Genomic DNA, 27,790 nt, shown 5'->3' with positions numbered 1-27,790 from the left:
TTTTCTTGGGTGTACTGTGTCGCTTTCACTGGTGCATGCAATTTTCCAGGTGTGTGCACCCTCAACGGCTGTTCAGAACTAAATAAATTACAGTATATAAATAGGCTAGAGAAGTCACCGTTGAGGGCGCACGACCAACATCGCGTACACAACTTTTCCACCAAAAAGTCCCTAGAGTCATAGACCCCAGAAAAAAAAATCTAGGGTCTATGGTCGAGTTTAAAAGTGTCAGAACTTGTCAGGTCAAGCATGGAAAAAAAAAACTTTTAAAACGTGAAGACAGTGTCAAGAAAAATAGAAAATAACTGACGAATCTTTTTCTCAGAAAGCTACTCGAAGTGTGGTAGCTGCAATTCAGTAGCTCGTGGTTTTGCCGAGATAATTGGGTTGGACGGCAGTTTTTGCCCTCGAACCAAAATACCCAGACAAAACGTCGGGCTAGGGTACTGCAACTACTAGAAGTGATAAATAGAAATGTCACAGAATACAGAAAAGCTAACATAGTAGCATAACTTGTCTGGCTCAGAAGCTGAAAACTCGCAACAAATCCCTTACCCCTGTAACCTCCACAAATGTAATAATCTCCACAAATGTAATATCAACCACAATTGTAATAAAATCAACCACAAATGTAATAAAATAGTCAACCATAAATGTAACAACCTGCAACCACAAATGTAAATAACAAATTAACCATAAATGTAATAAAACTCAACCATAAATGTAATAAAACTCAACCATAAATGTAATAAACTTGAACTTGCATATGTGATCATTTGTTTATCAATGCACTGAGTAAATAATAACTTTAATAAGACTAGTGTAATGTTATTGCATACTTTCCTGAAACTAGGTTTTCTTTCCGAAACATAGAATAGAATACTTTGAGAACGCTATCAGAAAACGGCGAGGTACTGATCAAATCGTTAGATAATGGAAGTGGAACAGCAGTTCTAGACACTGATAATTACACAAAGTTTATGACAGATGACTCAGAACAAATAACAGAGAAATATAAAACCTTATAACAGAAACTTACGACACAAAACATGGTGACGAGAACATATATTTCGATCTAGTAAAAAACAATACGAACAATACCTTGAACACAGTAGAACAAAATTAGACATCCTGGCATCCCTAGTGAAGGAACAAACTTCAAGTGGGACAACATAGGAATACAGACAATCTATTGGTTATTCCACACAATGTATCCACTGAAGACGAATTTGAGGCAATTGATTAAGAAAGTACGGCAATTTTCGAAAAAACGGCGTTAAAGGATCGTAGTGTTATACAGTCTTCCCCACTCTCATGTTGGAGTAGAGACTGCACTGACATTCATATTACAGCTGTGTCTCGCCGTGGCCAATCAGTTCTATACACAAAACAGTCATGAAACGTAAAATACACTTTCAAATATACGTACAAACACACTAAAACGCAAACAATCAAGATATGAATAATGTGTGGAGTTGCTTTCCTTATTACATAGATCAATATTTAAGGGCTAATTCCTCAATTGCAACGACAAAATAGATTTATTACATTTATGGTCGATAAGTATTACATTTATGGGTGATTTTTTTATTACATTTATGGTTACCATTTATTACATTTGTGGTTGATGTTTTTATTACATTTATGGTTGATTTTTGTTACATTTATGGGCGATATTACATTTATGGGTGCATTTTATTACAATTGTGGTTGATATTACATTTGTGGAGATTATTACATTTGTGGAGGTTACAACCCCTTTGAACCCGGCTCGGACATAAATGTCCGATGACGTCATTGAGTACCAGGGGGTCAGGGTGCAAAGGGTTAAAGGCATAGGTCAGGCGTCAGATTGCCTTGCCAGTAAATTTGCCAGTATATTTCAATGGAAAACAAAAGGCTATGACACCTTCATAATCCTCTTACAGACAAGAACAAACTCGAGCCATGGGATCGCATCCCCTACCTTTAGGTACAGTTTTAATGGTTGAAGGTAGGGGAATTGATCCCAGAGATCGAGTTTGTTCTAGTCTATAAGAGGATTATGAAGGTGTGGTAGCCTTTTGTTTTTCCATTGAAATTGTAATCTAGTAAGTAAATTTCCTGGCAAGACAATCTGACGCCTGAACCATGCCTTTAAGTCAGTGTCAGCAAGATGAAAACAAAACAATCTCACGTCTTATCGAAGAGGGCGCTAGTATAATTTTTCTGTCGATTGTTTCCAGCTGCAGCAACTTATCATGTATACTATTTTTGAAATAACACTCCTTTAAGTGTGTTGTAAAGAAGGATTAATCCTATGATTGTTTGAACGTCTGAAACAAGGTCATCACCTTCAGATTAAAAAGATACACACACAAATACATACATACTTATACATACAGACTGATGCTGGACGGATACCCACCTTAATAGCTTCTATAGACTATTGTCTATAATAGTTAACATGAATGTGATTCCAGACATTTAAATGATATATTAAAGTTTTTATTGACAAAATTTTTTTCACAAAACTTTTTTTTTAAATTCCCACAGACACAACAATACTATTTCCTCTTTTTCCTTTTTCTGGATATTGTCGGCCAAATAACTTCCCCAAAGTTGGAGAGAATTCCCCTGCTGTAATTGGCTGTCTTCCTCTGATTCTGCGACTCCTTGGGCAGAGATTTCCACCTCTCATTGGTTGTTTGATTGGTTGCCGCGAGATACAAGTGATAACAGCTGAATCCACCAATCAGAAAGAAGAGCAGGAAGAATGACGTCACCAAGAACACTAATCTCGGGTGTTGTAGAAACAAGTGCTGTATTGGACAGAAAAGGTTTTTGACAAAGTTATGTCATAGTGCACGAAGCACATTATTTGTGCAACATTAAATTCAATATTTCTGTTGAATGGAATTTTGTCATTTGTGATTATTTTAAGGCGTAGAAGAAAACTAATACCCATAAATTTGTGCTAACTTTTTCAAAGATTTAATAACGTTTTTAAATTTTAATTCTGTTTGTCTTGTAACATCTTTTTATATAAAAAAAATTTTAAATTTAAATTTATTCTGAAACTTAAACTAATCATGAAATTTGGGATTTCTGGAATGCTACATATGAACTCATCACCTGGAATATATCCATCTTGCAATTATTACATTACAATCTGTGAAATTTTTATCATGTCAATTCAAAATCCGTAATTGACTTTATAACTTTATAGTTATGTGGCTCGACCAACAAGAATGAATTATGTACTACAGCATTTGGCACATAAGGTAGAGTGCGCCTATGGGACAGCTTTAAGGACGCTGACATTTCAACAATACTTGTCTGGTCTTCTTTTTGTGTGTACTCATTTGAAGCCCGCGGAGAAATTGAAGATTTCACTGTTTCATTTTAACAGATATCAAAAATTTCATTCTTTCCCCTACAATATAGAGTAAACTCAGCCTGGCACTATTTTGAAATTCACATATCAGTAAATTGTAAGTGATTTGTTTCTCTACTACAAAACTTTGCATAATGAGCTCTGAAAGGAAAATTCATAAAAGAATACGATAGAAATGCAGAAGAGATACTTTAAATCTCTAGCTTTAGAGTTTAAAAATACCCTTCCATTTTTTATTTGGGAAGACTTGGCTGTACCTGAGATGGTACACAGAAAGAAAGTTCAAATGCAGAAGACAAATAACTTTTCTAAGACAAAGCCATAAATAGTACAACGAAGGTGATTGGCTGTGGAGAAAAGAAATAATTTTGAAAGCCGTACCCGAGACAGTACAAGGAAGACTATTGGCTGGGGAGAAAAGAAATAACATTTGAAAGCCATGTTGAGACAATACAAGAAAGATGATTGGCTGTAGAGGAATGAAAATATATCACAAATAAAACTCTGCGGCCATACCTGAAACATAACAGGGAATGTGATTGGATGTGGCTGTCCGTCTGCTCCTATGTATCTGGCAGTGTGAAGACCAGAGAGAATGACAATGTACTTGAGAGCCCATGTCGATATGTAGGTGATGTAGATGCACCCGATGGAGATTGTTACTAGGTAACCAATGAAATAGTAGATGTTGGCGCCACCGATGCAGTTGTTGACCCAGGAACAGTGATGATCAAAGCGATAAACACAGTGATCACATATTGCTGTGAATTATGTAGAAATGCATATTGTCAAACATAAATTGATTTGCAAAATTTTTGTTTTGTTACATAGAGACTCTGATTCTCTGGTTATTTTTTTGCACTGTTGGGAGCGTACAGTACTATTTGATGCCAATGAGAATGTCATTATATCACAATATCTGTAGGTCAACAATGACAGCGCAGACTGTGACCATAGATTTGGTACTAAATTTAGCACTGCTTGTGCAACAGATGCCACACTGGCCAGACACTTGGACACATTTCATCCGTTTTTGCACCTATGCTTATTGCTGCAGCTTGAGGGCAGATTATTTCATCCATGATTTTTATGAAATTTCCTTCCATTCGGCGTATGTAATTTCTAATAATCTTGACCAATCACTTCAGATAAATAATTATTTTTGCACATTAGTGACAGAACTGAATGTGACAACATATGCGCAATTAACCCTATTATGACCTTGACGTTGACTACCTTAAATTCCAGAAATTTGAAGGACAATAATGAATTACTATATAACTTGAAAATTTCTAAGATCCTATATGTGTTTACAGTACATTTGATACAGCAATTATAATATAGACATCATGGTAGTCAAAAGGTTAAAAAAAATTCTCAGACAACACTGGACTTACCACAATGTTTTGACCTGGCTGGCTTCACAAATTTACACGTCTTACAGACATTGTTTGGCTTATATAAAACACAGTCGTAGCCATACACATCAGCATATCGATCATGGTTGCTGGTGGAGATCACACCGGGATCTGTGAAATAACACTTAAAGAAAAAATAGAGATTTGCAGCCAGTACCAGATATGGCCCGACCGTCATCTTGAAACCAAACTTGTATGTCAGAGCTATCGGCAAAACATCCACTGTGAATTCAGCATACGCTCCAATGGCAAGAATGAGGTACAACACTTGTATAACACAATTTCTGTTGGTGTGAAAAAACAAAGATCAATGCCAGTACAGATGAATACATCACAAAATTATTACATTTATCATAAAGCTTGATATTTCAGACTTGGAAGATTCTTTTCATGAAAGAAAAGTTGGAACAAAAGGTACGGCTATTAATCTTTTGCTGTTTTAGCATCTGTTTTGGGGGATTTTGAACAAATTTAGAAGTTTCTATGGGAACTCTTGACAGTCCAATGGCTGAATATTTTATCGAATTTGTGACAAGATTCAACTGATCGCAGGTCAAAAAATAACAGGAATTTAAATGTGAAAAATGTGAAAATACTGATTCATTGTAGAAATGAATCGCAGACGTCTATTTGTATATACACAAGAGTTAATGGAAAGAAAATTTGGGATGGAAAAACAGGGACTGATTCCAGACTGCTAAAAAATGTGCTCTGAGACTATTTTCCTAATATTGTAGAGTGATTAAAGAGTTAAACTCATGACTGCTCCAAGATTTTCAAAAGATGCGAATTAGGCCAAATATGTGGATGAAATGAAACAACTTGATTGCGAGACACACTATGGTATTTCATGTTCACGACACAGTCAAGGTCATTCTAGCCACATCTGTTTTGAGAACCCTACAAAGAGATGGTGCGAACTCAAATTGTTGTGCTTACTTGGTGTAGAGGATTTTGATCAGTAAATGTCTTGATTGGTGATACACTGGTGACGGGAGGCAATGCTCTGGCCACCACATAAAGAACTACAAGAGAAATAGGAGATATTATTAGCAGTGGCAAATTAACATGAGATGGACTGCACTATGATGAAAAAATCTACATACATGGAGCTAGAATGTGCCTTGGGGACAGATATTCGGACTCTCAAAGTTATACACTAATGTATCACTTGTTGGGGCTCATTTCAGAGCTCTGGGAATAAGGAAAAAGTTTCACCACCTTACGTTTTTTTTAAAATCCAAAATTTTATTTTTCTCCATAGAGTTAACACAAGGATGGCAGCCATTTTGAATTTCAAATATCAGTAAATGTTAGGCAATTTGTTTCTCTAATACAAACCTTGCCCAAAGTGCCCTGATTTTTATTCTTGATTTGGTAGGAGAATGGTTGAAAGTTTCATTTTGGAAAGTTTGAGCAAAAGTTTCTCACTTTCGAGGCCCATACTACATTAAGACTCAAAAACTGGTAAAAGAGTGCTTATTTCCAAAATTATAATGTTTGTCTGAAGGAAGTCCCATCCAATATCTCCACTTTCCTTTCAAATGATAAAAGAGTACATACTGTTCAAAGAGTAGTTGAGTGGCTTCAGCCGCTGAAAAAGGCTAAAAAACAGTGAACTTCTATTTTACAGCTGGAAGTTGTATCGATTTCCTGTGCTAAATATTTTATAGCCAAGCACTTTCCCCATAACATTGATGATTTGAAGCCATGCACTCATATTTTCTGAGAATCAAATCCTGCCAAGTTCATATTTCACCAGCAGGTCAAGTTGGTTAAAACTAGTGAAGCACAACATGTCCCATATGTTGCATTTTAATCAAAAATATAAAGGCCCCTGAAAACATAGATACAGAAAACATGACTTTTACAGACTGAAGCTGTTATAACAGACTTAGCCGATTGGGTGAAATACATGTTGTTTTTCAGAACTGCTTTTTACTGACTTGGCAGATGGCAAAGTGATACTGTCTGGCAGGCAAAGAGTTAAAATGCAAGGAGGCTCCTGTGAAACGGACAGTGGATGGTATTATGCGTTCAGAAACATCAAAACAGGACAGACACAAGAAATTACATCAAAAAGGAGTGATGTCACTTACTCTGACCATATTTTCTCTGAGTTTCCCCACATAACCATGACGGTGGTACTGACTATCACCAAAAAACAGTATGTAACACAGGACAGCAAACACACCACTGTAGACTGCCACCAGTGTCAGAAAATCCATTAATGGTTTGTTTTCATACAACCTGTCTGTTGAATTTGAAAGTTAAAACAGAGATCTTTGCATAAGAGAGTGATTCACAGGACGATGAATGAGAAAACAATTCATTTCAGATCTGTCATTTTAAAGAGCCAGTATCTGTAACTTTTGATGATTTTCTCACTATTTTTGTTTTGCATGTCAAATGCAAGTTCATGGTTTACTCCCAACTAAATGTTAAAACACCCACTATTTGAGTTTGTTAACACAGCCTCTATACACGTAAAATGTGCAGTAATTATGTCGGTTTCATTGACTTCTAGTCTGGATCAGAATTCACTTGTCAACAGTACCATTGCACGTTCAGCATTCAGTTGACAAGCTGAATAGTGTGCACCTCAACACGCTTTGGGGAGTAAAACAAGAAATTTCAGTTCAAATTAAAAACAAAAAAAGTGAAAAAACATTATCAAAAATCACAGTTACTGGCCCTTCAAATTGAATATTTCCAAACCACGATGTGCTTGTAGTATATCCTAAAAAACTGTGTAACAGTATAAGCTTCTACATTAACAATGGAGGATGATCCCTTTCTCCATCCACTCTCTATGCTTCCATTTATGTGGCTAACCTGATGGGAAAATCATCACTGTCATGTTGTCATCATCACATCATCATCATCATCATCATCATCATCATCATCATCATCATCCCAATTGTGACCATTATCATAATCAATCTTTATTGTTGTCCTCATCATCATCGTCTTGTATACATCATCATCATCATCATCATCATCTACAGCAGAATCATCATCATCATAATTTGTACATATTCAATAACGGCGATTAAAGGCTAGCTGTTCCTTGTAAGTTATCTAACAATTTTTGAAATATTGTTGTAATTATTGAGAACTACAACTCAGTAAAAATTGGCAAAGCTTAAAGGGGGTAAGTATAGAAGAATACGCTTGGAAGCACGAATTAACGGCAAGGATACATGCCGCTTAGGTACCGTTCAGTTTTTACGGCCGGGGGGGGGCCGGCAAAATCCAGGGGGGGGTCATCAAAATTTTGGAATCCGCAAAGGGGGGTCATCGCTTTTTCACTGGTAGGAAAGGGGGGGTCACCACATTTTCAAAAACATAATACCAACAATAAAGTTCACTTTATGCCATTGCCATGATCGACCCTCTTTACCTCTTTACCTCCTTTCCTTTCACTACAAATAATATACATTATGTATTACCCATGACCCTCTTAACGGGCAGACGCCTTTGGCGGCCCACTCCAAATTAGGTTTACTTCATGCAATGGCCATGATCGACCCTCTTTACCGGCGGGCCGCCTGCGGCGGCCCACTCCAATAAATTTACTTTATGTAATACCCCACGGCAATCTTAATGGCCGTGCGCCTTCAGCGGCCCTGTCCAGTAAAGTCTACTTTATGCAATAGCCATGATCGACCCTCTTTACCAGCGGGCCACCTTTGGTGGCCCACTAGAATAAAGTTGACTTTACGTAATGCCCCATGACCCTCTTAACCGGAGGGCTGCCTTTGGCGAACCACTCCAATAAAGTTCACTTTATACAATGTCCATGGACATGAGTTGTCTATGCCTTACAGTCGTCCTAATTAACAGACGTTTCAATGGATGTGGCTGAGAAGTTTGTGCACTGGCATCTCTGCTACAAGAATAAAGTGTGCCGCGTACCGGAGTTCAAATCCAAACCATGCGGGTAAATTTGACATATGGGTTTTAGTTATTTTTAAGCTGGAGGGGGGGGGGGGGTCATCAATTTTTTTCGTTTGACAAAGGGGGGGTCATCTTTTTTTTCACGAAAAATGCAGGGGGGGTTCTATATTTTTTTGAACACCGGCGACAAGATTTTGCCGGCCCCCCCCCCCAGCCGTAAAAACTGAACGCTCCCTTAACGACAAAACTCACGGCTAGACTCTTGGTTTCGACGTGACGTACGTAGGGACTGACTGGTTTCGATCAGAGCTCACGCAAAGTTTCAAGCTACAAACAATGAACTGGCACATCTGGAGGTAAAAAGTAAAGTTGAACTGTCAATCTATCACAGTCTTACCCTGTGATTTGAACAAAGAAGCCTACCTGTACCTGTCACTCGATGTATCACTGTGTTGTCTTGCCTTAGATCACTTCCGGGTTCATTTGTGTCACAGGTACTAGGTCCTGTGTCACAATGAGACCCTCTAGCTCTGTCATTAACATTGTTCGCATTGCAGATACCCTAGCCTATTGTTCATTCGTAGTATTGGTAATGGCTGGCCAGATGGAGCAACCCGTGTATACGGATTCCTAAAAACATTTCACAACAAACGTATATTGTCCCTCGATGACCTTATACGATGATCCTCTACTCAAATTAGAAGATGAAGTTACGATGATCGTTTTTACAGTGAGTCTCAGGTAGGTAACAAAACAAAGACAACAACATCCACGCCGGTTTTACTTGCTTCGCATCCTTTCTTTGTTGATGATGATGGTGGTAGCGGTGTTTCATGGGTCTGGCATTTATCGATTAATTTCATTCACTGTTCCCACCTGTCGAAGCTGTATGGCGAGGCACGCCCAAGCTAACCATTTTCAAGTGGCTTTTTTCCACCTCATATAAAATAAACTTCATTCACCTGTCAATGTACACATCGGAAAACCGTACCCAGAGAACATTTGAAAGGTTTATTGTTGTCCGTTTTCGGTTTCCAATCGAGTATCGCTGCCACTCACACGTTCACTGAACGGGTACACGAGCATGCTGCTGTCCACGTCCGTGTGGCTGGGGCCATTTATATGCTTTCGCTTTCACAGGTTTTCGAAAACTATACAAGTCTTTTGTACAGTGGCTTTTTTGTGTATTTTTCCTCCTGAATCTTTGTAATCCTAGCGTATTTAAAAACGAAACAATTGGATTATGTTGCCCACTTCTTTGCCTGTTTGTTTATTTGTGGTAGTAAGCCCTGTTCGTGAAAGTTGTTCTTATCGGTCGTTCAGCCATTCTGCAGTTTTGTTGCACTGTGAATGTGCTGCGTGTGTAATGTATAGCGGTAGTTCCCTATGCCAGTCATATGAGAGCTGGGCGGTGGAGGGATTTCAGTTATACACGTACGTATGTATACGGTTTTGTGCATTTACTCCAGCACAGCCGTGGCATAACTCCAGGAGGCCAACTGGTTTTTCATCGCAGACCTAGCAGACGTGAAAAGTGACGAAAATAACGTTGCCCGGTACCCATTGTCAAATAAAGTCGTTACGTCACATACATTTGCACAACAACAAACTAATTGGTTCACCCCGAACGACCACAGAGTTGCTTTGGAAAATTTTGCAATAATGTTGTTCACGCTGCAGTGCTTATAAACTCGGTGAAAAACATCAGAATCTGTCACTTTATGACACTGTTTTTTCACAAAGAAAGGATGCGCACCATGCTTTTCATCTCTGGCTGTCGTGTTCACAACTGTTATGGTCCCTTGTGTAACGTCATTTGCAACAAATTAAAAGACCAGATGTAAACATGTTATTATAATGTTGATGATTTGAATACGGCTTGTGTTAGCTTTGTGAAATGTTTTGATGTGACATGTTTTTACCAATTTAATTAATTGAGACGTGGTATTGTCTCCATTAATAAGTGCCTGGCCAAAGGGGTTTGAAATGTCATTGGGTCATAGACATGCCCACTGCACCTTTGAATAAAATTTCCCTATTCCCTGATTACCAGAAATTACCCATCAAACCTTACACCCACCTGTTGATGTGAGAAAGAAACTGCCTTGTAAATTGAGGATGATTAATTATTAGCTAATCTCCAGAAAAGATGGGTACATTATTGTTTCGCATGCTTTTACCTATGTATCTCTCTTAACGCCGAGTAAAAATATATGTGTGTTTCCAATAATATGACCCTCCAACCTTAACTTTTTTTCATTTGCAAAAATTATGCATGATTTGGCCGAATTTTGCAGTTTTTGATGCGGGTCACACTGAAATGAAATATCAAAAAAGTTCATGACTGACCTACCTTAATAGCGCTGTTCACGGTTACAGGTTTGTTACTAAATATAGCTGTACGCGCGCGACATCGCACACGCAGCTTGAAATGCGGACAAATTTTACCAATGTTGCATACGTGGCCGTTTTTGCAGCCAGTACTCAGAGTCGTGAATATGTTTTTTAGTATTCACTGTTACACTAGCAGTCACCCACTGAGATGTATTTTCGTCGTTCTTGCATGCGTAATTTTCAAAAGCGTTATCTGAAAATGCGGACAAATATTTATTTTTGCATATTAATGAGAGAACAGTGACGTAAACTGTGAACGGCCCTATTACTTCATGAGGGTTTGTAAATGGAAACATGCAAAATTTTTACTTACGCCTGACACCTTAGAATCCAAAGATGTTACTTTCAAACTAATGAACAAAGAATTGCCTTTTTCTTTGTCCTCGAGGCTATTTGTTGTCATGTCAGGACCTTTGTTCTTGTGTCACAGAATCTTGTTATCATAGTTTCGTGTATTTTTTCTTTTCAGATAGAGAACCAGTATGCCTCTGAATAACAATCAATGGCCAGAGGCTTTTGGCTTTGAAATTGGAGGTGACACTCCATGCTACATCATCTCAGTGAAGAACAAGAGTCCTGCCAGGCAGGCTGGCTTGCAGCCGGGAGATCAGCTGATCGAACTTGGCGATCGCGACGTCACTTCCATGTCCTGCGGGGAAATAAAGGCGGTCGCGAAATCCTGCTCACAAGTTCCACCGAACATAGTCGTTGTCTCGTGCCTTAAGACTGTGGAAATTATCCGCGATAAAAATGGAAAGTTTGGTTTGACGCTGATTGGCGCGGGACCGGTCTACATACAGATTGTTGAACGCAACAGTCCAACCGAAAAAGCGGGGGCAAAAGTTGGGGACATGGTCTTGGAAATTAACGGCATCGGCATTCAGCACTCGGACGATGCGAAAATGTTTGTGAAGGGTGCTGAGAGACTGAAAATGCTGATCATACCTGGAGCTAAACAAAGCAATGAAGTACAAACGAGGGAAGAAGATGGAACCGATGAGTGCCACGGACAGAAATCAGAGAACAAAGGATTTCTTCAGAAGGGTAAGTCAAGATGATTGTAAACATATGCAAGAAAAATGAGCAGGTGATACTTTTGTAAAATTGAAAAGGTCATTAACATAATTGTTCATGTTTTAATTGATCTTATATCATGTTAGGTCAGAAGAATAAAAATACCTAAACAAAAGGTGGTCAACTCATTACACAATTATTATAATTGTCACATTTTTTATTCCAGAAATTTACTGGTACTGTACAGCACTTTGCTGTATGCCTATGGTACATTTTCTATGTGTACGTGTCTGTTCAATTTGTGCAGGTATTGACATGAGTCTCTTAACACTTTGACAATGGCCATAGTATAACGTATGTCACTGTGCTCACATGACATCGCCATCATTTCAGTGAAAATATCCATTCTTTGTATCCCAATTAAGCTACCTGCACTTTTTTCCCATCATACGACAGGTCAGCGTAGGATACCAAGCAACACTGCATCAATCATTATCATATCAATCTGTATCTAGCTTGTTTTGAGACGTTTTTCGAAACATCATCTCTGACAGATTACAAAGACTTAAAACAGAAGACTTTCTATTCTATTAATTTGCAGAACCTTGTGCATCAGGGTAGCGGTTTCTTATCCCAAGAAATTTCATCTCCTTTTCAGTTTAATCCCTATATGACAAAAAATAATTATTTTTGGAAAAGGATATGTCGTGAATTTTCTGATTTGTCATTTATTTCAATTGCAAATTTGTCATCTCAATGGCGTGACAACCATTTACAGTGTACTTGAATTTTCACTGAATATAGCATTTTTTAAATGATAAATCTCTTTGAGCCATAAAAATAAAGTCAATTAATTTCTGTTGCATAGGAAAGAATAATTATATCAGTGATAGTTCAGTTAGATTTAAATATCAACAAAAAACTAAAAATATCAAACAAACAGACAGACATACATACATAAAAAAGTAGTGATATAAGATTTGATTTCTCTGAAACGATATCCTGTCTTTTACAGACAACTCTCAGTTACAGAGATATATCCACAATAGATGGGTAAAATTCTGCTAAATTTGTACTTAATTCAGCCTGAAAAATCCATTCTTTAATGGCAACCCACGTATTAGTGGTTGTTGACATTAACTGTTGAAGTGGTGTTAGTCATTTGTTCTCCTTTGAAAGTTGTGAGCATGCAGTTAGTCAGTTTGCACAGAGATACAGCTGATAAAAAGTGAGCCCTTTTAAAACAAAGGTGTCTGGATTAAAGACTTATCAGGCTTTGACTGTAATGTACACGCTGTTCCATTTGCATACCGTTGTCTGCCTATCAGGTTGATCAAGTTCTGTACAATGAACCAGCCAAGAAGGAAGCGTTGCTATCCCTACTGAAACAGTACGCACGGGACAAGAAGATTGAACGCCTGACTAAAACACTGGTCATGCTACTGAACAGCCAACAACAGAAACAGCTGCTGTACGATGTCAGGTCAGTCATTCTCAAAAGAGCCACTCACCGATTGGCTGTTGGATGGGTGTACATTTGAGTTGTGGTTCTGGCTAACCAATCATGTTGATTGTAATATTTTATGCAGACTTCTATAGAAAAAGAAAGTGCATTTACACACATGAAAGAGCAAAATAATTTATTTTTAGATGTGTGAATATCGAAATAAAAATATCTTCATTGTGATTGAATGGGGATTAAATAAGTCATCCATATTAGTTTTCACATTTTTTCAACTCATTCTTCTTGCCTTGAGTAAAGAGTCTTTTGTGCGCTAAGGACCTGTTACACTAATACATCAATTTAAAGAAATTTTCAATTTTAAAAATACCAGCATTGAACTCACTGTGTCAGCCGCCAGTGAAAGTGGATTCAACCGTCGATTTAGTATTTAGATGCAGTAGCCCATTAAACATTGAAGTTGTTTATTTTGATGGGCTATAAAAACCTGAAACATGTATGGTGTAAACTGATATTGGGTGATTATGGCTTTGCTATAATCATTGTTAACGTCTGGGAGGACACGGGGAGAAGGGTTTAGACCTTGACACATGTGGGTCACCATGCGCCACCTACTACCACTAGCTGGATGCACTTATGACGTAACCTATCTACCAACTGCCCCCTTCACCGTTATCTAAACAATTTGCGTCACCCTCTCCACGTCACTATCCGTGCGCATATCAGTGTGAGCAAAGCTATAGCTCGTCCATTTCAACTTCTGCCACGCTCAAGTTCACACCACAAAATCCCCGCCCACCCTCCGCAAAAGAAAAAATAAATAAATAAATAAAGCCTCGCTGCAGGCTAGCAGCTCACAATAAAAGATATTGTACGTCTTTATACTGCTTACTTTATACAATAAAGTTCCAGGGGGGTACTGTCATGGGTCTGCTGCGGGCGGCCGGTAACACGTTGCCCGATGCCGGTAGCCAGAGCCCGGTACCGCCATTCAGGCGCTATGACGCCTCGTCGCCCCTGCCATGGCAGTGCATGCATAACCCCGGTTTCGGCCAAACACTTGTCTCCGTGTCATTCCTTTGCGTTAAGTTGTAATTAATCTAGTCTAAAATAGAGTTCACATGGTTTTTAGTGTGAAATATGACAAATGATAGTATCATATACGTATTACCATCAGTATACCTCCTTTCCATTGGTGAACATGTATTGTACACATGTTTATTGAACAATGAATTGTAAAGTATACACACGGACCATTGTTCCCAAAAAGGATATTAATATCATTTTACATATTTCACCATGCTATCACTAACCTGCAATTATGAGATACTCCGTTCAAGTCTTCTGAATTCATGTTGGATCAGGACATAGTTCAGAGTTCATATCAGGTCACAAAAGGGGTGTCATCTCATTGAATTCACAGTGCCTGTTAAGTCTTAAATCCTCATGTCCTCCTTCGTCTTTAATAGTGTTAGTTGTATAAAAATATCACACACAGAAGTGACCTTTTATTTCAGACCAGTATTTTTAGTCCCCACGGACACCGTCCGGGGGGACTTATAGGTTTGGTCATGTCCGTGCGTGTGTGCGTCCGTGCGTGCGTGTGTGCGTGCGTCCGTCCGTTCACGCAGATATCTCAGAGATGCAAGAAGCGATTTCATTCAAACTTGGTACAAGGATTACTTCATATGTCATACAGATGCACGTCGATTTGTTTTGTGATACGATCCAATATGGCCGCCAGGCGGCCATTTTATTACGATTTTTTCATGTACAGAGCCATAACTCAGACATGTTTCAACCGATTTTATTCAAAGTTGGTACAAGGACATTGACCAATGTCATAGATATGCACGTCATTTTGTTTTGTGATACGATCCAATATGGCCGCCAGGCGGCCATTTTATTACGATTTTTTCATGTACAGAGCCATAACTCAGACATGTTTCAACCGATTTTATTCAAAGTTGGTACAAGGACATTGACCTATGTCATAGATATGCACATCAATTTGTTTTGTGATACAATCCAATATGGCCGCCAGGCGGCCATTTTATTACGATTTTTTCACGTACAGAGCCATAACTCAGACATGTTTCAACCGATTTTATCAAACGTTGGTACAAGGACATTGACCAATGTCATAGATATGCATGTCGATTTGTTTTGTGATATGATCCAATATGGCCGCCAGGCGGCCATTTTATTACAATATTTTCATATACAGTGCCATAACTCAGACATGTTTGAACCGATTTTATTCAAAGTTGGTACAAGGACATTGACCAATGTCATAGATATGCATGTCAATTTGTTTTGTGATACAATCCAATATGGCTGCTGTGTGGCCATTTTATTACGATTTTTTCATATGCAGAGGCATAACTCAGGCATATCTCAACCGATTTTATTCAAAGTTGGTACAAGGACATTGACCTATGTCATAGATATGCACATCAATTTGTTTTGTGATACAATCCAATATGGCCGCCAGGCGGCCATTTTATTACGATTTTTTCATGTACAGAGCCATAACTCAGACATGTTTCAACCGATTTTATCAAACGTTGGTACAAGGACATTGACCAATGTCATAGATACGCATGTCAATTTGTTATGTGATACGATCCAATATGGCTGCCTTGCGGCCATTTTATTACGATATTTTCCTGTCGAGGGCCATAATATTCTAAGGCATATCTTAACCGATTTTATTCAAAGCTGGTACAAGGACATTAACCTATGTCATACATATGTATGTCAATTTGTTTCTTGATATGATCCAATATGGCTGCATGGCAGCCATTTTGTTACAATTTTTTCGTGTCCTTAGCCAAAACTTGGGCATGTCTCAATTAATGAAGAGGACTCTATCCTCTTAGGACATGTAATCAAAGTACCCATTAACAAGTGGGGACTGTGTCATCAACGATGACTTGTTAAAATATAAAATTGAAATCTTTTCAGTTTTTAAACCATGGTACTGTTGTCAAAAATAGACGTAAATATGCCATTATTGTAATAAAAATTTGAAATATGTAAACAGTTCAACTGTAAGCTTGTTATTCCCTAGTGTTACCTTTTCCAACATAGGCAAAACATTTTTCCTGTCAAAACTGGAAGACAGAAAGAAAATGAAAATGGACATAGTCACAAATGATTTACAAAGAAATCAAAATTTTGATAGAAAATGGCGGACAAAGAAAGCCATTATACCCTGTTGACATTGTTAAAAATGTTTTCTTTAATAAGAAAATTACATAAGTGAACAAACAAAATGAACGATTGAACGAAATTCATAAAAAATAGAAGTGGACAACAATTAAGTATGATTTACTAAATAAACACATTATTATTATTATGAATCACAAATCAACGGAAAATTGCTAGTAGAACTTTTTCCATCTGAAAATGTCCTATTTTGTGAGAATATCGGCTACAAACAACAGAGGTCAAAAGTTAATTACTTTGTGAATTAATAAGGTGTTGATTGCCATTGAAGATATCAAATTAGTCGTCTACATAAAATTACTTTGGCTGTTATTTTTTTCATCTTTTAAATGCAACACCTCGTTAGCCTTTGATAATAAACAATGTTGTTTTTAAAATGCTGATAACGTGACAAAGCCCCTCATGGCTAATTAGCAAGTAGTGGAAGTTGCTTATGAATAATTTAATGACGTTGATGATGAAAGCGGTGTTGCAAATGTGTAGCAATTAGCAGTAGTGTTCCTCCCCTATATCAAAAAGGTTGGCATCATTGGGAGAGGGGAGGGGATTTCAATTGTTGCAGTCTTATTACCACCCAAGGCTGAATAAATTGTTCCGAAAATGCTGTTTGACATAAACAGTGCTGGATTTGTTACATGTAAAATTATTGCATGATTGAGCATAAAATGAGTACAGCAATGGCTTCTTCAGGATTCTTCAGGACAAATGGTCATCGACTGTGTTAGTTTATGTAGAGAATTACAAGACATTCTGCTAAACATCAAATTCTACCTAGATCCAAATTACTCAAGGCCTTCTCGGAAAACAAGCCAAGCTTATCGTAACATGCTTCTCATGATAGAATGCATGTAATTGGAATAAATTAGACTTGTTCATTACAAAAATTTCAATAATATCGTATACAAACACAAAAAGTCATTCCATGATAATCATTAAAGCTTATTTACATTAAAAGAGTCATAGTTTTTTGCAGGCCTGTTGTTTGCAGGGCTGAAATTTATTTTATCAACAAGCACAGTAAAATGGGGTCTAACGCAAATTCCTGTCTCAATGTTTAGTTCAGCCAAACTCTTTCCAAAAATGTCATGGGACCATTACATTAAAAAAAAGGGTGTCAAAGGGATGTCAATATTTTCTCCTTTTGCATAAACTTGAACCATGAATTTTAGAATTAACAAAGACAGGGCATAGATTTTGAACATCATTCAACTCAGTGAAAAAGACATTTACTTATTCTCAATGTGAAGAGAAGATAGAATAAAATACATTGTATTCAATGTAACGCCTGTGTTAACCCAACAGCATAATATTTTGATGCACTCTTACCCTATTAATGTTTGTCATTTTACGCTACAGAATGAGTTCATTATCGAAACATAGAAAAATTACATTGTTTTGTATTTTTAATCACATTGGCAATGAAAATGAGAAAAATATATTTTTGAGTATTTAAATTACAAATGTTCATTCACAAATATTTATTACATAAATAGATAATCAATGTGTTTTTATCCAAAAATTTAAGTTCTTCCTCTTTGTGTATTTTTGCAGAATATTTATTCCACCGATGCACAGAGACAAGTATGACGCGATAATTACTGGCATGAGCCAAAACCCACAGATGGCACTAGACACAAGACAAATCATTGATCCTCATCACAGAAAAAAGTAAGTGTGAAAATTTTGCAAGCCACATAGGATTTATAGTCTAGACAACATATTACATAGGATAGACCTGTTCAAGTGTTTTTTGTATGTTCAAACTAATTCTTATATTCTGTACAACGAACTGAATGAGAATTCACAGTGTTTAGTGTGACCGTTATTTTAGATTCTTTGAAAGTAGATTACAAATCAGGTAGTATACAGCCATTTTGCCACTGCCTACTTTTTTGATCTCCTCTGCAAGATTACATTTTTAGCTACTATAGACTATAGTCTATAGAAGCTATGGGATGGGTATCCGTCGGCGTCCGGTGTCAGTCTGTATGTATGTATGTATGTATGTATGTATGTATGTATGTCCGTTTGTGAGGCGTCCGTCCACTCAAATATCTTGAGAACCGCAGTACTTACTGATTTGATATTTGTTGTGTAGATGAAAAATATGATTTTGAGAAACTATTTTTTTTAATTTTTTGATATTGTTGAAAATAGGCAAATAATGCCAAAAAGATGTTTTTGGTAAAAAAAATCTTCTTCTTCATAACCGCTGGTCAGACAGCTTTGTTATTTGGTAACAGGTCCCTAGGGATAACCCAGCTTAGATTTGTTCAAATTGTGATGAAATATGCACATGTGTATTTTTAAGGAATTTTTTTGTCATTTTTGGTCAAAGTTTGACTTACATTGTATGTAATTCTTGTACTGTATAAACCCTATCAATAAACCAGAAAAAAATAATTAATATGATTTTAAATAATTGAATTAATTAGGAAATCATCAAAGCCAAAATAATTTTAGTGTGGAATTATCAGAAAGTTCAACTTTTTTTGACAGTTCATAGTGAATTGAGGATTAAAACATGTAAAGGCAACTTTCCTGAATCCCAACTTTGATATATTCTGAACCACCATTTATGTTATCTAAAAGAAATTGCTCATAATAGTTTGTCATGATAGGGTAGTCAAATAAATAGAGATAGAGAAAGTTGTAATTTCCATGTATGGTTGACTTGGTAAGGATAAAATAAGATTACTTTTTGAGGAAAAAAATAGAGTGGTCAATTAAAAGAGTGGTCAAAGTGATAGGGTTTTTATGGTAAAGCTGGGCTGTAAGATTCCTCATGTGCTATTTATAGCAATTGTGCAATCTGTGTAAACAGTGCAATGAAAGTGTAACATGATTCCTTATAATGCTTTTGATGACCTTGTCTCTTCAGTGTGCTTTCTCTGAGTACGTACAGTCTCAACTTATTCAACAGAACTTACTTACAATGTTAATTTGAAAGTTAAAATGTGCTTGGTTAATAGGATGAAAATACTGATAAAGATAACCAGCTCAAGATTCTTTATAACCTGACAGATATGCTGTTTTTTTATGACGTAAATCTTGATTTAAGCAAGTCTTGTTTACTTTAATTAGAATGTAATTAACTCTCGTTTATTTGCTATTATAGACTAATATAGTCTGATGAAATATGCAAATCTGTATTTTTACAGAATTTTTTTCATTTTTGGTCAGGCCATCCTGAAATGAGCTATCAAAGATATCCACCTTCTTCTTCAATACATGTGTCACAAAAGGTTATTCTCTACATAACACAGCAGAGCTCTGTCAACTGTTGAGTCGCTTGTTTTTTCAAAACCGCTGGTCAGACAGCTTTAATATTGGTTTACATGTCCCTAGGATGACCTTAGTGAGATAATTTCATACAGTCAGGAATACTTAATTTTTTCCTCACGTGTTTACACACGTGAGCATATGTCGCAGCGATGTCTGTCTGTCTGTCTGTCTGTCTGTCTGTCTGTCTGTGTGCTCGATATCTCAAAAACGGCTCATCAGATCAGAATCAAATCTGGTACACAGATTCAGTTTGCAAATGGCAAGAACTGATTAGTTTTTGGTGGGTGTGGCTTGCTTACTTTTTGCTCATTTGCATAATTAATGATTTTAGAAAAAACGGCTATACATTGAGAACGACTGCACACAATTTGATGAGATTTGCTACAAATGTTGATCACATCAAGATATATCAGCTGTGAAAGTTGTTAAGGGGTGACATGAAAGATAATTACTAATTTGCATATTTAATGAAATTTACTAATTAGGCATATATATCTGAATTTACTCGATCAAAATTGATGAAACTTGGTATGCATATTGAGGATACTATGATTTAACATTACTGAAAGTCAATAAGCATTTTTACTTCATCCAAATCCTAATTTGCATATTAAATGACCTTTTGAAATTAAGGATATATATTTGAATTTACATGACCAAAATTGATGAAACTTGCTATGTACATTAAAGATACTATGATAGAACATTATTAAATGTCATTAAGCATTTTTACTTCAACCAATTCCTAATTTGCATATTTTATGAACTTTCCTAATTAGGGATATTTATCTGAATTGACGAGACCACGTGGATGAAACTGGCTATGTACATTAAAGATACTATGATAGAACATTATTGAAAGTCATTAAGCATTTAAACATTAGCCAATTCCTTATTTGCATATTTAATGAACTTTCATAATCAGGGATATTTATCTGTATTTACTGGACCAAAGTTGACGAAACTTGCTATGAACATTGAAAATACCAAAGTCATTAAGCATTTTTACTTCATCCAGCTCCTAATTTGCATATTTAATGAATTTCTTGAAATTAGGGATATATATTTGAATTTACATGACCAAAATTGATGAAACTTGCTATGTACATTAAAGATACTATTATGTAGGCTAACATTATTGAAAGGCATTAAGCATTTTTTTTTCAGCCAATTCCTAATTTGTGTATTTAGGCCTAATGAACTTTCCTTATTAGGGATATATACTTGGATTTACTTGATCAAAGTTGGCATAACATGCTATGAACATTGATGATTATACCAGGTTATACCAATATTGATAGTCATTTCGCACGTAAGTTTTCGTGTCAGCTAATGTATAGTTTGCATATCTAATGAGCTTTCAAAGTTTAGAATATATAGTTTGAAGGACTTGACCAAAGGCATGCAATTACACTTGCTATATAAAGTGGTGATACAATGACAGCAGTCAAAGAAATTAACTATTTCTATTTCAGCTAATTGCGTATTTGAATACTTAATGACCTATAAAGTTAATCTGTGGTGAATATTGTTCATTATGTTGATCATAATACTTTCAATGAAGTTGCAAACATGTGAAAGGTTGAAATTTACACATAACGTCAATATATAATGAAACACGTGAGCATTTACAGTTCATATCTGGTGTATCCATGTCTATAGTAGCTTCAGGGACTTTGACCGTATGTTTTATATTACAAAAATCGCAGTCTGAATTATTGGACATCCCTGAAGTATTAGTGGTACTGCACAAGCCATTCAAGGCATCATGGTTTGAAATAGCGAATCATATCCAGGATCGTTTAGCTGTTGAAATGCTTCTGTAATAATAAAATCAAACCATTTTGACTGTACACTGACAGTCTTCACATCAAGGACAGCAAGACAGACAGAGAGAGAAGACTTGACTTATCCTGCACACTTGTGATGTAGAACAGCCATCACATTAGATTTCAAATTTTATGTAACCTTAACTATTAATATCGAATATTAATAACGTCTTCAAACAACATAAATTAATATTTGAACCACATTCTATGAAAATTCACATGGTTTTTCTACCAATGTTTTTAAAAATGAAGTCTCAAAGATTCATTCAGCCAATCACCATTAGGTTTGATATTACGGTATAACAACTTAATGTCATCTGTGAACATTTTCACGAGTGAAACATGTAAACCACTGTATCAGCAGAGAATTCCTCCCTGTAGACTAGTTTCACTAAAGCTATATTTGCATGCTGAATAATATTCGATAAACTAGTGACGTTTTTTTTGAAATAAGAATTCAAATATGGAACTACTTTCTTGTTATTGTATTGTTATAACCCTATAGTGTCATGTAAAATGTTCACACAATGTAAATTTGCCAAATTTAACCTGACTGACCACTGATTTAGTGTATGTCTAAGCGTCTGGTAGACATTACATACTTGATACCAAATGTCATCATTCAGATCCTATTAATGGAATTACCTTATTAAATTATTACAAACAAGCTTGTGCAATCTTTGTAGGAGAGAGTAACAAATTTCTGAAACTTCCAAGCGTTGCCTTTTCTCTCTGCCAGTGTGACAGTGACATCCCTCAAGTTTAAAGTGATCAATGACGCCTGCTTTGCATGACAATAGATCGGGTACATAGCGTTTCTTTGCTCAGCGTGTAGCATCAGAACAGGACATTACAATGGACATTAAATTTGCATTCCCTGAGCGCACAAAATATTGATTGGCGAGATGTAGTCAGTAAAATGGCTGCTTGAACACACAGTTGTCAGAAACGGTCTCTCTCACTGTGAGTGAAGGCATCTCTAGTCCCATGGCATTTTCTCGGCGTTTAATGAAACAGAGAGGAGAAGATTTATTGTCTTTATATTCATCTCCAAGGCAATGAATGAGTTAATTGTCATGTGTTTTCATTGTTGTAATAAAGTATTCATTTTTAATTTGGAAAAACGGTGTCAACTGTACAGCGACTGCATGTATAATCAGTGAAAATGATAAAACAAAATTACAAACAAGAACAGTTGTTCTGGTCAACCGTTTATTTTGAATGACAGGGCCAGGTGATGATAAATTATCTAAATATCTTGGGTTTTTTACTAATCGTAAAATTGAATTTGTGCAGTTTTCCTATTTTATAGTTACATTCTAGATAAATAATATATTTTGATTTTCACTTTTTTGTCAAAATATGATCATTTGTCTTCTGACGTTGCAATATTTCTTTCTATAGTATTCACAATCTATTGTATTGTGTACTATATACATCATTTACATATATGCTGAGAGAGATACACAGTACAGATTGTTGGTACATGTACGTATGCTGGCTTTGATACCAGTCAACATTCAAAAATGCTGCGTTTTTTAATGCCAAAACACTCATCATGAGGAGTGTAGAACTAAGGCAATACGGTTTCAAGTGTATAATGTGTGTATATGCTCAGACTGGAGTAGCATTGTAGTGTTGTTCAAATAATTAAATGATTAACATCCATTGAAGTGCAAACATAACATAATGAGATTAAATATTTTACATTGAGAAAACAAACAGTCATGCATGTGTTACTGGATTTGATGTTTGTTTTCATTTTACAAAACTCTCACTGTTACAATTCAAACCTCATTTGTGTACATTTCTTATCCTTTTCAGGGTGATTCGCATCACACGAACAAATGGCATCTTTGGATTCACGCTGTCGGGACAGAATCCAGTCTACGTTGAGTCTATTGATCCTGGTAAAAACAAAATACAATTGCCATTTTTCTTGTGCTATTTTTAAATGTCATGGTGGGTATGTGTCATTACATATCACAGATTTATGGCTGTTGAGCAAGCATCAACAAGCTGTCGTCTGTTTCAGTTGGTCACCATGGCAACAGGACAACAGTTGGTCATGGGACTTTATTTTTTTCAATTATTAATTTCCCGTGTTTGAATGATAATACATTTTTGCCCTTTGACCTCTGTATCCAGGAAATGTGTCACTCAACCATACTCAATGATGTGTTCATTTTGTCCCAATACTTTCTGAGGCACCTATATTAAAATTGTTTGTTTGCCATCCTCAAATTTTCTTCAAACCTACCCTCCCACCATGATGAAACAAACACAGAAATAAAACGCAATATAAAGACATGCACTAATTTTCCAATGTATTTCTTGGGCTGGTAAAGAAAGTAGCTATGTTGGATTTGTTAAAAACACTGTGATTTTTTTTGATCATTTTGAGTGAAAAGCTACATGCCTGTGGATGGCAAACAAAGAAATTTATTGAAGGTGCCTAATCCAGTGTTTTCTGCTAAGGTTTGGGAACATTACCACTAGTAACATTTCTGCTGTGCCATAATCTGATTGTATTGATATACCAAGTGACACCCTGATAAAATGACTAGGAAACCCCGGCAACATTTCCCAGTTTTACCACCATTAACAAAAACACTGTGTTATCAAGACGGGGTGCTTATATACAACATTAAAATCAAAAGACCCAGTGATAACATAATGTGATATAAATCCACGGTCACTCCACAACATGATAAATCATACAAAACAGTAGAGTTGGCTTTCATACATTCCCAGTGATAATCAGATTAGGAATCCAGTATTTTCATTCAACCAAGCAAACGAAGAGCAAAAGCGTGAATTGATGAAGTAGAGCAGAAAAAGGAACGTCTGCAAAATTAAATTCTATTTTAAACGCTATCAGGAAATGTGTGCATTGACTGCCCTATTTCTGGTTCCGTATCTTTTCTAGCTCCTTCCATGTGAACTAAATTATTTTGAACCCCATTTTCTAGTAGATGTAATGCCCAACTGAACAATTTAAAATATTGAAGGTTGTACAAAATTATAGCAATGAAAAAGGTAATATTCAATGAAAGTGTTTATTTCACAAATAACCAGAAACATCAGAACTATATAAATCCCTATTATAGCTGTAATTTTTTATGAATTTTTACCATAATTTTGTGTCTGCAATTATGGTTTCTTGTTCTATGTATTATAATTTTCAATATTTTAATAATGTTTACAGTTGACTAATGAATTTTAGTCCAGATTAGATTCCATTTGTCAACGATAATACTGCATATTTTACACCATGTTAATATCAGCGAAGAGTGTTCCAGTTGACCCTTGACAGGAAATATGTTTGTTTTGAAATAATCAAAATATCATCAACAGATACGCCATTATAAGTGTCCTTCTGATGCTAGCACTCAGTGTTTGTACAATGACAGACATATATTATATACCAGTACACTTCTGTGTGAGTTCTTTTCCTAATAACAAGAGATACAATATCTTCTATGAGTCAACCCTGTAATGCTTTATAATGGATTAACTTAGTATTAATATGACAGCGTAGATGAAGAGGATTAAGATTTGTATCTCATACCTGTCAGGAGAAGTGACCTTCATCTGGAAAGTTCAACCAGTATACAAAACAGTCTGTGTAATCCATATGCTGCTATTCTTTGATACAAGTCACTTTGTTATGCTTCACTGTGTCACATTGTAATGTGTCAATTTAAGCCGTGAATTATGGAATCAGACCTAGTTGTTCGGTGTATTTTATAACAGGAATGGATCCCACTAATAAAATCTAACTCTCAAAATAATTTGGATAAAAAAGAGATAGATAAATAATGAATAAATAAATAAATAAATAAAACAATGAATAAACATTATTAAGTATAACTTGGATGAATCCCATGGATTTGGGGGATGGAAATTGCGCAAATATCTGATTTATATTTATCAATTTGTAGATAATCCACCACGTCTCAGTGAAGCTTTTGTACCAGATGGCACATTTTACATCAACAATTGATGGATTTGTTTATGAGAAAAAAGTTGAGGACTATAAAGGAATGTGATTTTTTAGACATCAAAATATTAGAAGTTTTGCTCATCATCAACAGTGGTATTAAACTGGTTAAATTGCCGGACAAAATTGATGATATCCAAGTTTTTGTGGATTTTTAGACACTGTGGACCAGAGCCCCAAAGGTGTTCAATGTCGCCACAACGTCTGTAGAGGTACATGGGTATGTCTGCCCTGGATTTAGACATGCTGGAAGTTTGATATCATAATATGCACATTTGCATAATTAACGACTTTTAGCAATGAGGCCAAGTGTCAAAACCTTAAAGATCTGAATTTGATCAGATTTCAAAGGCACATTGGTCATACTTCAATTTAGACATGCTGGAAATTTCTGATTGTGTTTTTGCTTCTAAATCATGTTTCTAATGCATTCCTTTTTGTTGCACATGGTGTCCTCCACCTAAGTCTTGCTGTGATTTATTTAAGGTGGCCCGGCTATGAGGGCTGGTCTTATGCCAGGTGACAAGATCCTTGAGTTGAACGGTCTTGACGTCCGTAAAAAATCCCACAAACAGCTGATAGATCTGCTGAAAGGCAGTGGCAGCACGCCCACCGTGGTGGTCCAACCATCACTCCCTCCACCCAGCTTTCATGATTTACAAGGTGAGATAATCATAAAAAATAATTTATGCAAAAAAAAACAAGCGCAAACACAAACAAAACAAAAGTCGATGAAAGAAACAGGCTGATTTGACACCTGAAATTCACTTTCACATCTAAACAAACATGGTTGACTTTCAATTTTTGAATTTTTTTCTCATTTCTTTTATTTTCTGTCAATAATCTAATTTTCCTCTTTCACTGCATGTTTCAATTTCTCACAGTGGTCTCTGCCAATAAACTACTATGTACGTATTTACTTCTTAAAAGCACATGGCCAATAATTTTGGATACATTTTTTCAGTATTTTGGCAAAGAATATTCGCACCTCAAAATTAGTGTAACTTTTGTTATACCACAGCAAGACAAGTCAAATATTGCACAAGTATCATCGGTTCATGCTATCCAAATCTTAAAATATGTTTAAGCTATTCAGTATTTTATATATGTAATAAAGTTAGGTGAATACAGGCAGTATATTGACTGTACTACTAGTGAACATACTGTCTTTCAAGTGCATGTATACATGTAAATGTTTGTTTGGTACACATAACAAAAAATACTGAAAAATTGTCCAAAGTTACAGCTGTGCTCTTTCTTTCTACAAATCTTTTTGTAATAGTAGATGGGGAAGGTGCCATCTGTTTATGTTTGTTTTGATTCTTGTGAAAATTATCAATGTGCTGGTATTCAACTCAGGTGACCAAGGCTCAAAAGTCTGTGTCGTACGTTGGTAAACAAAACACTGTTTTCAGCCAACATGTTGACATTACATCTGAAATACAATACCAAGACATATGCCTCTGCCGTCAAATGTTGTATTGAAAAGCAGCAAATTTTAGTTTTCCCAACTGACAATGCAGTGTGGCTCAACAGTTTTCAACTCGATAATTTTTCACAATGAAGCAAACATAACATGATCAGATGGGACCGTGCATGCTTTCCTCCAATTAGTTATAGTATTAGGGTAGAACTTACCAATCTAATCAAAACTGAAAAGCAACATCTAATTCATGCTTTATCAAAACAACTTTTTTCCAAAGATTTAACCTCTGAATTAACACAGATAATATTTCTGTTGATTTTCCATTTTTTTTAATCAAAAAAGTGACAACATTTAATCAAAGGACACTCTTTTCAACATTCAAGAGATTGCTTGCCAAAGCCAAAGACACAAGTTTTCCTTTTTAAGTAATCCTGTACATTTTCTTTATGTAG

At 36.1% G+C, this 27,790-nt stretch overlaps 2 protein-coding genes across 7 annotated transcripts in view; one reads left to right on the top strand and one right to left on the bottom strand.

Annotated features, from left to right (window-relative positions):
• Positions 1 to 2,471: 2,471 nt before the first annotated feature.
• LOC139151135 (palmitoyltransferase ZDHHC4-like) lies at positions 2,472 to 9,245 on the bottom strand. Of its 3 annotated transcripts, none has more exons than XM_070723693.1 (6): positions 9,118 to 9,245; positions 6,894 to 7,048; positions 5,734 to 5,819; positions 4,774 to 5,078; positions 3,893 to 4,137; positions 2,472 to 2,801 (listed from the first exon to the last, which is right to left on the bottom strand). In XM_070723693.1, the coding sequence occupies exons 2-6, from the start codon at positions 7,020 to 7,022 to the stop codon at positions 2,547 to 2,549; spliced, it is 1,020 nt and encodes a 339-aa protein (XP_070579794.1). In that variant the 5' UTR covers positions 7,023 to 7,048; positions 9,118 to 9,245; the 3' UTR covers positions 2,472 to 2,546. The 3 variants fall into 3 exon arrangements, with proteins under 3 accessions (XP_070579794.1, XP_070579793.1, XP_070579792.1); XM_070723692.1 differs by having other exon boundaries at positions 9,124 to 9,245; XM_070723691.1 differs by lacking the exon at positions 9,118 to 9,245 and adding an exon at positions 7,630 to 7,737.
• An 8-nt stretch (positions 9,246 to 9,253) lies between these two features.
• LOC139151133 (delphilin-like) overlaps positions 9,254 to 27,790 on the top strand; it is a 48,711-nt gene continuing 30,174 nt past the window's right edge. For 2 of the 4 annotated variants that reach the window (XM_070723687.1, XM_070723685.1), the window contains exons 1-7: positions 9,277 to 9,435; positions 11,558 to 12,132; positions 13,431 to 13,585; positions 18,347 to 18,463; positions 23,734 to 23,819; positions 26,399 to 26,575; positions 26,797 to 26,820. In XM_070723687.1, coding sequence (XP_070579788.1) covers positions 12,052 to 12,132; positions 13,431 to 13,585; positions 18,347 to 18,463; positions 23,734 to 23,819; positions 26,399 to 26,575; positions 26,797 to 26,820 — 640 coding nt within the window. In that variant the 5' untranslated portion in view covers positions 9,277 to 9,435; positions 11,558 to 12,051. Of the gene's footprint in view, positions 9,436 to 11,557; positions 12,133 to 13,430; positions 13,586 to 18,346; positions 18,464 to 23,733; positions 23,820 to 26,398; positions 26,576 to 26,796; positions 26,821 to 27,790 lie in introns of all 4 variants that reach the window. The other 2 variants (XM_070723688.1, XM_070723686.1) reach the window with 2 other exon arrangements.

This window comes from Ptychodera flava, chromosome 15 (assembly GCF_041260155.1).
Source record: "Ptychodera flava strain L36383 chromosome 15, AS_Pfla_20210202, whole genome shotgun sequence".
NCBI classification, from domain to species: domain Eukaryota; kingdom Metazoa; phylum Hemichordata; class Enteropneusta; family Ptychoderidae; genus Ptychodera; species Ptychodera flava.
Note: the sequence above shows the minus strand (reverse complement) of the source record. Positions and strands in the feature narration are given on the sequence as shown.

What these genes read in the sequence shown, in the direction of transcription:
- LOC139151135 (XM_070723691.1), bottom strand. Translation starts at nt 7,654, where the DNA reads ATGACAGTGATGATTTTCCCATCAG. An exon ending in AGCCAGGTCAAAACATTGTG is followed by an intron (nt 4,138 to 4,773) that starts GTAAGTCCAGTG and finishes CATAATTCACAG; the next exon opens with CAATATGTGATCACTGTGTT. An exon ending in CATTCCCTGTTATGTTTCAG is followed by an intron (nt 2,802 to 3,892) that starts GTATGGCCGCAG and finishes TGTCCAATACAG; the next exon opens with CACTTGTTTCTACAACACCC.